Source organism: Chiroxiphia lanceolata, chromosome 20, assembly GCF_009829145.1.
Source record: "Chiroxiphia lanceolata isolate bChiLan1 chromosome 20, bChiLan1.pri, whole genome shotgun sequence".
NCBI lineage: Eukaryota > Metazoa > Chordata > Aves > Passeriformes > Pipridae > Chiroxiphia > Chiroxiphia lanceolata.
In genome coordinates this window covers 8,408,158-8,420,293 of record NC_045656.1, presented here as the reverse complement: position 1 = coordinate 8,420,293, position 12,136 = coordinate 8,408,158, and the positions used below count along the sequence as shown (strand labels likewise).

Here is a 12,136-nt window from a genome sequence, read left to right as displayed (position 1 = left end):
TCCCAGCAGGAATGTAAGTGCTCAGGATTTGAACCTTTTACCTTTCAGAGAGCTGTCGAATCTGAGGGATCCCCATGTATTTGTTGAAGTGCTCTAAAACATTCACAACACCTTGGAGAAGGTTGGCAACTTCCCCATATTGTCTCCTCCTGGTCATAGCCCTGTAGAGGAAATTAAAGATTTACAAAGGCAGATGCAATGAAAATCCTGGGTGGTAATTCCACAGGTTACTTCATCCCCACTGGGTCATGCCTGTCCCTATTGAAATTTATTTTTCTAACATACACAACTCTTCATTAACATTCCAATGCGGCATTAAAATTTCACTTAACTGATGCTAAAATAAACCAATCTGGCACACATCTAACAATGCCTCAAAAAAACATAAATGTCAAAAGCAACACTTGGCAAAGAACATGTAAACTACTGAATGCATCCGCTTCCCAGTATGGGTCCGGAGGCAGTAAATGTTATTTCACTATAATGACCCGAGTGAAGCCATTCGTCATCACACACAAAGTGTGAGTTAAAGCTTCTCAGGGAGGAGAGCGATGCTGAAAAGCCATTAGCCTTGACTTTTCTGTTAATAACTTTCACAGGGAACTGACAGCGAAAGAGAAAATCAAGTTAATTTATTTTTATATCATCCTTTAGGATCGTTCCAGTGGAGACAGCAGCCTAAGTAAAATTTTATTCTCAGCACTTAACAACCCAGTGTTCGTGCAGAATTTGCTACAACCCGAGAACAGGTTGTGCCTGGGACTTGCAACTTCACAGATGCAACATGTAAAAAACTGTATTTTTCTAGCCTGTGTGCTCCTCAAGCACATTAAAAAAACCACAAAGGTTTATTAGAAATATTTAACCTCCAATTCATACACAGTACAAGCCGTAAGGTTTCCTTAAACTCGTGCTAGAATGAAAACTAGAGTAGGCCTTTACCAAAAAGAGAACTCATTACAGTTTAAGATAAACCCCCCACCAAATCCCCAAGAGCACATCCTTAATGAGGATACCCAACTGCACAGGCTGACTTGCTCCTTAATGAAGCCACACCGTTCCTTATCACCAAGGATCAACACAGCAATTCAAGCAATCGATGCTGCAGACTGTTAAACACAGCAACAGGGGCTGAGGGTCACTCAGAGCTGCACAGGAAGGATCTGCCAGCAAAAATCAAGAACTGCAGCCTGTTAAGCAAAATTCCCTCCAAAAACCCAAGCAGCTGTGACAGACCCATTCAGAGCACTGCACCGAACTTCAGAACTCAGCGGTGCTGCCAAAGTACCACCGAAAATTCCCACACTTACTCCAGTGAATCCACCCCCCCTGCCAGCATGTGGAGGTGGTTGAGGGTGGTGATGGAGGTGGTCAGGTGACGCTTGGCATGGTCCAGCTGCTTGATATCCCGTGTGATTTCCTTAACCTAGTGAATGAAAATGCACTTTTAATATATCAAGCCACAGCAATAAAATTTTCAGTAGATAAGAAGCTGTTCTTCTCCCCTCTTTGGGACTGCAGAGGTGTCAGCTCTGCAGCCCTGTTAACTCAAGGACAAGGGTACAGGTTCAACACATGCCTGACAGCAAATTGCCAACCAGTCAGCAGAACCAAAGACAAAAATGTTCCCTTCTTAACATGAACTGGCAGCAAAAGTCAGTGTTCCCTCCCTTCCAAAACCCAGAAAGAAAGTGCTGCTCACCATTTGTTCAGATTTTTCAGCCTTGTCTTTAATATCCTTAATTTTACCAAAGAGCTGTTGAATGGCTTTCTGGGCTTCTTCCAGAGCCTGGAAAAGAAACAAGGTCAGAGTGGAAAGAAAATCTGCATTCATTTTTCACCTTCTAAGAAATACACAGTTGCTCTCGACAGCCCCTGGGCTGGGGCAGTGGAGGGGAGCAGTTTTCTTACAAAGAAAATATCATCAGCACAACAAAAGTCAATGTACCATGTTGGAATATTTAACCTGAGCGGATCAGGGTTTCAGTATCCATTTCACAATAATGTTTTGGCAAAATCTAACTGAGATATTCTATGAAAGCAGCTCTGCAATAAGAACTATAAACAGGTTTAAGGTTACTGGAATGATTTTGATGGACTCAGTGTGGAAAAATAGGTAGAACTTACTCCTGATCCATACATATTTAGAGCAGAAAAATGAAACCTCCACAAAACCTCTATGATCACCATTAATTCTAATTAAAAAAATACACAAGATTACATATAGAACACAGAGTGCTTGCCTAAACTCCTCCCTAAATTCGCAGGATATTATCCTGTTAGAAAACTGGATGCTGATTCCCTCAGTGGGCAGCTCTCCCACCCACCTGCAGGAGGAATGGCTCTTTCCTCCTGAAAGGAGGAGAGAAGAGAGGGCACAGCTTTAGCAGGCAAAGAGGATTGAGCCCAGGAAATGGATCTCACCTGGATTTTTGTGCTGTTTTACTGCAAGTTTCTTGGGGCACCTGGTCCCCTTTATACAACCATGGTGCACCCTGACCTCACACAACCAGTGTGAACTACACGTGGATTCCATGAGTGAAGCCACATGTCCAGAAATCACATGTCCAAAATCTGACTTCTGAAGTAACTCAACACATTTTGCCTTCCCAGTCTGATAACATTTCCAGCTCCAGCTCCACTTTGTTTCCCGCTGTTAAGTGGGCTTCTATCCCTCTGTTTTTATACCCAGTCCCATGACCAAGGTTACAGCACAAGCTACAAGTTCCTTCAGCAAATAAATTTAACACATCTTCATTTGGAAGTGTATGAGGAAACTATCTGCCAGGAGCTTTTGCTGGAACATAGCTGTGTTATAATAAAAGTATAAAAGTTGGAGACGGTTTATAATTCATTTTCCAGAGGGGGAGGGGGGAAGTCTCCTCTGAAATATCTTCTGAATCATGTGCAAGTTAACACTTTATTGATTGGTGTCACAGAGGTGTCAGATAGATGTTCACTATGGGACATGAACACAAAAATGGGCTGCAGGGATGGTTGTACCAGGACTGAACTCCTCCATCAGGCCTCTCCTTGGGCTCCAGCCTGGCCACCTTCTAGGATTAAATTTTCTCCTCCTTTTAAAGGTTTGTGGATTAAGTGCAAACCAAAGAACCAAAGAATGCTCCTTTCAACATATTTAACTCTGTCTCTGTACTCAGGCCCAGACCACGGTTGCAGCACATTATTCAAGTGGGTTATTAAGCAAGCAGCAGCTGCCCTGCACAGTCTGAGATTTGGATAGGTCTGTATTAAAAAAAAGTCAGCCCGAAATTCTTCTCAGATGCCAATTGCTGTGTTTCCCTTTGCTTCAGCACTAATGTCAAATCCTAATTTCTCTGCACGATCCCAGAGAAGTCAGAGCTGAACTCTTCAGAAGAAGAGATGAGGATTTATCCTGCCAATTAAAGATTCTCCAAAAGGAGGTGTTATCCTCCTTCATACCCAAAACCAACTGAAAGAAACTGGATCACCCTAAGCCAACTTGCAGGGACAGGTGTTTGTTAAGATCTCACACATGCAGGACCACAGGGAGGGAGGGTACAGAGGACCAGCTGGAATGAGTCTGGGGAGGTCCTGCACACCACACAGCACAGCAGAGCAATGCAGGACCACCCCAAATTCCCAGTGTGCTGTACACTTCTTAGACACTTCTCTGATCCCATTCCCCTCTCCTAGGGCTTTTCAGATGCAAGCTTGGACAGTAACCACAGCAGCTCTCCATGGCATGACTGCCAAGGTAAACTCTAAAACTTCCAACCATCCACCACAAACCTTCCCCTTCAGGTGGCACCTCCAACTTGTCTCCAAGGCAGAGAGTATTTGAGTTTCTACTTTAAGCATCAATACACAGCTCAAAGCCTTATGTTCTTGACAGCCTTCAGTAACCAAGTTCAGAGTAAACAATACTGTGAGTGAGGATTCCAGGTCTCACAAGTTTTACATTAGAATCCCTATCCACAAAGGGAAAACTATCTTATCTGTTTTCCTCATGATATAGAATATCATCTACTTGAATATAGAGACCTTTTCCAAAGTTATTGCCTATCACTTATACTCAGGTAACAGCCCAACAAGGATTTCTAGCTGCTCACATATCAGCAGTTTCTCTTTGCTCACTGTGAGGAAACAACACTCAATCTATTTCTCTAACAGGTCACGGTGCTATTTAATAATATTGTGACAAAAACCAGCAGAGACTATTTACAGGAAAACTGGTTTACACCTGAAGAACACGTTCCTGCTGCTTGTTGGAAACCAGAACATGCAGTGCTGGGCAAACTCCCCACCTAAAAATTGCCATTGGAACACCAGCCAAAGGAAAATGGGGTTCTGTCCTTGAACACTTAAAACTGCCAAAAATAAGTAACATCACCTAGTCCTGACACTTGCAGCTTTTACCTCCTTACAGACTCTGGAAAAACACAAAGGAGACAACATGTGCTCTGCCCCATCTGATGAATTAAAGAACTGTGGTCTCCTGCTGCTGTGAGAAATAACGTGGCTGGGGTGGGGGGGGAGAGACCGAACAGCAGCTGCCGCTCTGTTCAAATCCTGCATTGCGTGTCTCAGAGAAGGGGAAACACTTCCATAACTGATAAAAAATAGAAAAAAAACCACCCAGGGAACTCAACAGCAAGCTCAACAGACTTGAGTAAATCAGAACTGCTCATAAACTTTCTTCCAAATATTTGCTTAGCCATTAAGTCATCAATCTTTATCTATCCGCCTGAAAAAGAGCTGCATATTCCTCAAGTCAGAACACACTAATTCATTCTATAATATATATGTTTATGTAATGAATATATAATTTATATAACTTACATTTAGAGATGAAAACATTTCTTCAAACATACGTAAGATTTGCTGAAAGCAATACTGCATGAAAAGCTATGTTTTTTTAAGTCAGGAGGGCCCTGTCAGACAGATCTGGTGGGAAGTTCAGAACTGAATTAAAAGCTTTATTTCTTGCATATCTATAATTAAAAAGAACCAGAAGGAAGTTTAAAGAAACCAATGAAACCTTTTTTTGCTGTAACATTCTAACTGTAGCACCTGCAAATACTGCATATAGAGGAAAGAAACAAAGAAAATTAACCAATAATGGAGAAAACCCATCACCTTCCTGGTCACTGCAAAGACACAGTAAAGAAAAGAATAAAACCAAGGAAAAACAAACTTCATTTATAAGAAAACACCTCATATTTAATAAATGGTGTTATTAAGGGATATAAAACCAACATCATCTGGGGCATGAAAGTAGGTCTAATTGCTCAAGGTGTAATATAGAAGTTTTTTAATGGACCTAATGATTATGCTTTCAGCTGTAAAAGGAGAGGGGAAACCACAGCCCTGTTCCAGGCTACAATGTACTGGAAAAATGCATTTCCCTTCACACTCTGCTCCTGCTAAAACAGTGACTCATGAATTTTAAAAGCATTGTTTTCACTGCTTTTGTTATTATTTTATTAATACGTTTATTTTGGCCAGAGATACTAACACAAACAATATCAGGAGAGCAGGAATTGCCTTTATTCCAGCAGATCTGGTTTCCCTGATGAACGGCAGGCAGTAATCTCCCAGCTGTGGCCTGACGCAGGGTTCACCTTGCGTTACTAATTTATTGGTTTCCTCATCAGTGCAACTGGGAAACATGTAAATGCACACACCCCAAACAGCGACCAGGAGTTAAGTTATTGCATTTCCTTCCCTCCAACAGCAGTTCATTTCAGGGGCAGAGGACCACGGATAAATAAAGAGACTGGATACATAATCTGTTGTGGTTATACGAAACAAGGATGTTGAAATGAAGGTTGCAACGTACTGGAAAAACACCATATGACTCTAATCAACAACTGAGCCTGCAAGCTACAATTAACCCATCAGCATTATTTATTCAATTTTATGCAACCTCTTGAGTCCCTGAATATTGGGCACCAGCTGAGAAACATGGCATGGAGAGGGTTTGACTGCCTGGGAGAGCGGAGCCAGCGGCTGGCAGCGGCCGAGGCTTCTTCTGTAATGTTTGACCCCAGGGCTCCCTGCTGCTCTGACAACTGTAAATTTAGCAGAGAGGGCAGGACCAGCTCCAGGGTGAGAGACTCCAGACAGAGAGCTGGATACAAGACAGGCCACGGATCACTTTCCTCCTTCTCCGGTGTAGAGTGTCCGATCTCCCGCCCTGGCGCGGGCTTGGGAGCACGTCCTGGATGCAGGAGATGGTGGGGTGTCGTGGTTTTGGGGGTGCCCCTGTGGGCACTGCCTACATCCATGTATAGGCCCTGGGGAGGTGCAGCCCCAGCGCCCACAGAAGCAGGTTCCCAAAACACAGTTCTTGGGGGGGGACACCACATGGGAGATCTCTCAGTTAAAGGCCACGACAAGGGGATCTCCCAGTGTAAGACCACGATGTATTTTTAGCCATCCCCATTTCTCAGCCAGTATTTACACAGTGGGGCCTCCCCTGCTCTTGTGTCCACAGCAGAGGTAAAAAGCAGAAGGCTGAGGAACCACACACAGGAAGGGGAAGACCCAAGCCTGGCTCACAGCCAGAGCCCAGGTAAGCTGGGCACACAGTGAGTGACACGGTTGTTTATCAAATTCTCCAAAGCTGGAGGGAAAAACACAGCACATGAATCAGCTACAGCTCTTCAACCTCCTTCACCTTGAGATGCGACAGGAAAAGAATCCAAATGCATCAGTATAAAACAATAGGGAGCAGAGGTAAATCATCAATCACTAAAAGACTGCCTAAAACACAGCTTTCCTTGGCATTATCCCAGGCGACTCCTAAGGTCAGTCTGGACATCATTCCTTGTGTCAACTTTTCACATGAGCTCTTCCAAGCAGCAAAAGGAGGAAAGAAAATAACCCAAGTGAGAGGTGGGACAAGCCCACGACTGATTCATAAGATTTGGAAGAGATGTATTCTTTAAAAGGTTACGTTCCAGTGACTTACAGTGCCAGGCTGACATTCATACACACAAAAGCAGCGTCAGCAACAATATTCCAACCAAAAAAACCAGTCCAGGGAATTACAGTCAGTCTCTCCAAATCCCCACAGCACTGAAGATGGACACAGCCTCCTCCTCCCCTCCTAGTCCAGGTACAGACCTGCCACATCACTCTATCAAGCAGCATCTCATTAGTGGGTGTGTTGATTTCTAAATACCTCTTTATTCATCCTATCAGGAATCTTGTGCAAGAAAATAATTAAATACCAGGAAATATGCAAATAGGAATTGAGAGGCCTGTATCTTACTACAGAATGTCACTGAACTGGGGAAAAAAAGCAAATTTTCAGAGGAGATTTGCTTGCTTGGGAAGCCCTGAGCTTGGGGATTAACCAAAATAACAGTGTTCTTTCCCCAGAAATGGTTAAAATACCTCAATGGTTTCTATTTGCTCACTGGTGTTGTGCTAAAAACGTGTTAGTTTTATTTGATTCTAGCCAATATATATTTCAATTGAATGTTATTATTCACATCAGAAAGCTGCCCTCTCCTAAGTGTTTTATAGACACTTGACATCTGCCAAATTCACAGCATCCAAATGTATTTTTAATGTTACAAATTGGGCTGTGGTCAGGATGCTGAGAATTTAATGCTCCTGGACTGGTCCCCGCTCTTGAATACCGAGTGTTAATGCCTCTTTCATTTGCTGCCACACTTTACAGCCCAAATCAATGAAAATCTAACCCAGGACTAAAAATAAGTTCCCATCCCCAACTCTCCAAGGAACCTCAGCCATGGAGATTTCAAAGAAGCCCTCGCACACTGTGACCAGCCTCACAATTTCTGCCGCTGAAACTTCATACGAATGAGTCCCTCCAGATTGAGAAAGGGTGGAAATATACTTTGATTCTCAGACTGATTTCATTTCAGACAAAACCCTCAAGTTTTACAGCCAGGGATAAACCACTGCAGCTGAAGCCTGGGCTTGTCTGTCAGAGCAGGACGACGCTGCACTGCAGCTGTGCCAGTGATAACCCCGAGCAGACAAACCTGAAGGGCTCATCACCCTTGGGTTTGATTTTAGCAGATTTCTACTCCAGGAGTTCAGCAAATAGTACATAACCACTACAATTGTCACTAAAGAGAGTTTTGTATCATCAGCTCCAATCCCAACCACTCAGGCTGCACAGAACTCTTTATATCAGCAGATTATGTCCGACACTGCATGAAGCTTAAAATTGCTATTACTGCCCCTTCACTTAACCCCAAATTGTGCTTAGAAATCAAACCCCACATTCTGAACAGTTGTACAAGCACTGACAGACACAGGGGGTGAAGAGAGAGGTGATTTCCAGGTTGTGCTGGTCAAAACCTTGCAGCTTAATACCCAAATTACACCCCTGGGCTGGTCCAACACCCCTCCAAGTGGGTGCACCCCCTGCACACTGGTGTTTGCAGCATGAGAAAGGTGGTGATGTGTTGTGACTGTGGCTTGAGTGGTCTTGCTCCAGTGAGTAATTTTACACAAGTTTTACAGTCATGCATCTAATTTGCACTACAGCGGTGTGGCCATTTATGTGCTAATTGTGTGAGTTGCACAACGCTCTAGTAAAGCCTTTAGATCTTCATCAGGCTTGGACCTCATGCTGGGTTACTACAGCTTCATCAAGACTTCATGTTGGGTTACTACAGCTCCATCACGTGGCAGGTGAACGGCCACAGCCCCCCACGCCCAACTCAACACAATAAACACTATTATCACTCAGGAATAACTCCCCGTGCAGACACTTATTTCCCTTATCTATTTTGGAATAGCCAAGCTCTGAGTCTCTGCTCTCCGCTTCTGTTGACATCCTGATTGCCCTGTTTGCTGCACCTCCCTGTGCCCAGGACACACCTGGTCCTGCCAGGCCTCTGCTCCAGCGCTCGATAACCGAGTGCCCTCGGCAATGACGCACACCCGCACCTCTGCTCGCCCTCACTCCATCATGGAGCTGCCTGGTTCTGTTTGATCAGGAGGAAAGCACACTAAATTTACTTGGAGAGTCTGTCAATGACTGAGGGGTTCCAGCTGATTTGTCTGCTGATGGGTTTGCACACTGCAGTCAGGGGTATTTGCAATATCAGAGCCCCGCTTGATTTCTGTGGGGTAAATTTAGCAACCACTCGAGTTGCATCAGATTTTGCAAGATGAATTTATCTTCAGGTTGTGTGCTGGTTTGGGCTGGGGTAGAGTTAATTTTCTTCACAGTGGCTCTCTCTGTATCCCAGCCAAAACCAGCACAGGTTGAGACCTTAAAGGAAAGATATAAGTGGGTGGAATGGACAACCCTACCAGGAACCCTCCAAGCAGGCATTTCCCAGTGGAACTGCTGTCAGTTTGCCTGCTGTAAGCACGGAAGCAACACAGCTGGAATAAACATCAATGCACACCAAAGATGTGACACAACAAAATAAAAGTCAAAAAAAGGAAACAAAAAAAATATCCACACTAAGAGACAATCTCCTGCCTGTTGTCAGGATTTCTATTTTCAGACCGGGTTTCTCGCTTTGTTGGCATCAAACCCACACAGGACTGGCCGTGCACAGCCTGGTGGTTACTCTGCAGCTTGCACTGCCTTGGACACCACCAGCACCAACATCTGCCTCTTGCCAGCACAAACACGACCCTGTTCCCAGCCCCAGGCTGCAGGACAGCGACAGGCACCTCCACTCTGAAGCACAAGGCAAGGTCAAGCTCAGACTTGCTGCTGCCTTGAACCAGGCTTTGCAGCAGATGGCAAAAGTGATGCCAGAATGAGAATGAACAGCACTATTTCTTCCTGGCATGCCATTCACCTGAAACCCTGTTCACTGAACGTGTTCTAGGCTAGAAAAGCTCATCGTGTCTCTAGGAGGGAAGGACATTGTCCAACTGTCACAATTCACAAGGGAAATGACTCTGAATGAAACTCACTTTTGATTTATTTTGGCAGCTCAACTCCTGCTTATTATTCATTGGTTACAAAAGAGTATTATGGGACTTTAATCACTCAGCTGGAGTCTTACAGGATCTGTGGCATGACTTTTCATAAAATATATAAAATCACACAGCTTAAGATGCAATATTTAATCCCAATCCATTCACCATCGTAAAATGTATTGAAATTTAACACTAGTCATGTTTCATATGTTCATATTTCAGAATAATGACCAATTCATAAAAAAACCTAGGAGATAAAGCTTAGCCAGGCAGGAGAGAATGAATATAACTGAAAGATGGTGCTTACAACATCAGGGGTTGTGACACAAAGTGCTTCCCAAATATTTTAGAAACATAGGTTTAATTAGTTATTAAGAGCTTATGACAGTCAGTGCTGTCCCAGCAGCAGGGACACTTCAACACCAGCCACGTGAGCCAAATCTGGGCACTGTGGCCAAGGAAGCAACACTGCAGTCTGATGGCTGGAACTCAGGATATGCACAAATAAATAAATAAATAAATGACAGACAAGTGCCTATGGTAGGAGATCTGCAAGCACTGACAACCTTAGTTCAGTGTGAAACACAACCTGCAGTCAGAAAAGCCACCTCCACACAAACAGGTGGAGGGAAGGGGAGCGGCTGAAGCAACAGTGCTGCTTATTAAGCATGTTCATGCAAACAGGGCACAAAATCACCTCCCTGCCTGCCAGGCTGACACTGCCTGTAACTCAGCCCACACAGAGCTGGGGAGGACAAGCTGCTGACTCCAGTGACACCATCCACCAGCTGCCCTGCGGCTCAGGACACTGCTCTCTAAACTCCAGTAACCAGGATGAGCCCATGAGCAGGGCGGGACCACACTCCACTGCTCTCTGCCACGTGCAGCAACTGCATCACTCCCTTCTTCTGCTCATTGTCCATCTTCATCTCTTTCTTCCTCCCTATATTGATTCTGCAAATTGTTTCCTGATCTCTATTTAAAACAAAAAACCCCCCAAAGTATTTAGCATACTTCCATCTACGACCTTGTCAAATCCACAACCTATGGGCATTTTTCTCTGCCAGACACATCCTCCTCCTTCCACAGGCTTAAACACTGCCAGGCACTGCAGCACACACAGGGCAGGGCATGCAGTTAGAGTCTCCCCACAGCTGCAGAGCCCAGATGTTTATTTTCACATTCCAGGAGAAAAGACAGCACTGGCTACCAAAGGATAGGATGGCCAACTGAACTGTCTGGTTCAGGCTGGGCACCAAGGATATATTCCTGTTATTTAACCACAGCAGCTGCCATCTCTTTTCTTGTACTGCTGGAGCTATGAAAAAGAAAATATATCCCTGTTCTCATGGAGCAAAACGAAGAAGAAGGAGCCAACCAAAGCAATCCAAGTTATCAGCCAGTATCTCCAGCCATGATAAACATCCAAGGCTTTTCCCAGCCCAGACACATCCATTTGCTCTTCTAGTTAACACTTAACTTTGTTCTAGCACTTACTGAGCCAGACCCTAATGCAGTCAGAGACACTAAGCAATAAACCAAGTTTTCCTTTTAAATAGGCCTTACTGATGCAATTTCAGTCATCTACTTTATGCAAATGTGCACACGGGGCAGGAAGGCAAAGATGGACCAGAGATAACAGAAGTACTTTTTTTCCTAGATTCAAACTATAAAGCCATGAATCCATTTGGGATCTTGGGACTCCTTTGGAACTCTCAATTCTTTCCAAAATGGATATCAGATGAAGCTACCTCACCATTACCCACCCAGGCACCCTGTCCTGGTTGCAAAGTTACTGTCATGGGTTAAACCAGCAGCAAAGGCAGAGGCTACTTACTACAAGGACAAAAGCCTGATAGATGCAGCAGCTTCAGCCAAACAACCAGTAAAGGCATGTCAGCAACTGTCAAAAAAATTACAGCCAGTCCATGCAGAAGCTTTAGCAATAAACACAACTAAAGAGTGACACATCAAACCGTACGGAGCGTGTTAAACGCTCGGCGGAAAAATCTATGGGAACTTTTTATACTACACCCTAGGGCAGAGAGGAAATTATGCCACAACTGGACTGCAGCTCTTAGCAAGGTCAGCCCACACTCTCAGTTCAGCAGCAGCTCTGAGAAAAACCTTGCAGAGGAAAAAATCGGATAGCACTGGCTCCCCAGAAACTGTTACAACTGAACCGCGGCAGCTCCTGCATTCCCAGCCTCTCCCAAGGCAT

At 44.3% G+C, this 12,136-nt stretch overlaps 1 protein-coding gene across 1 annotated transcript in view; it reads right to left on the bottom strand.

The window, feature by feature from the left end:
• Window positions 1-12,136, bottom strand: part of VPS53 (VPS53 subunit of GARP complex) — a 64,375-nt gene that overhangs the window by 43,460 nt on the left and 8,779 nt on the right. The window contains exons 5-7 of the mRNA XM_032707545.1: window positions 1,703-1,789; window positions 1,311-1,426; window positions 42-161 (exon numbers count right to left, since the gene is read on the bottom strand). Of these exons, the coding sequence (XP_032563436.1) occupies window positions 42-161; window positions 1,311-1,426; window positions 1,703-1,789 (323 nt within the window). The remainder of the gene's footprint in view (window positions 1-41; window positions 162-1,310; window positions 1,427-1,702; window positions 1,790-12,136) is intronic.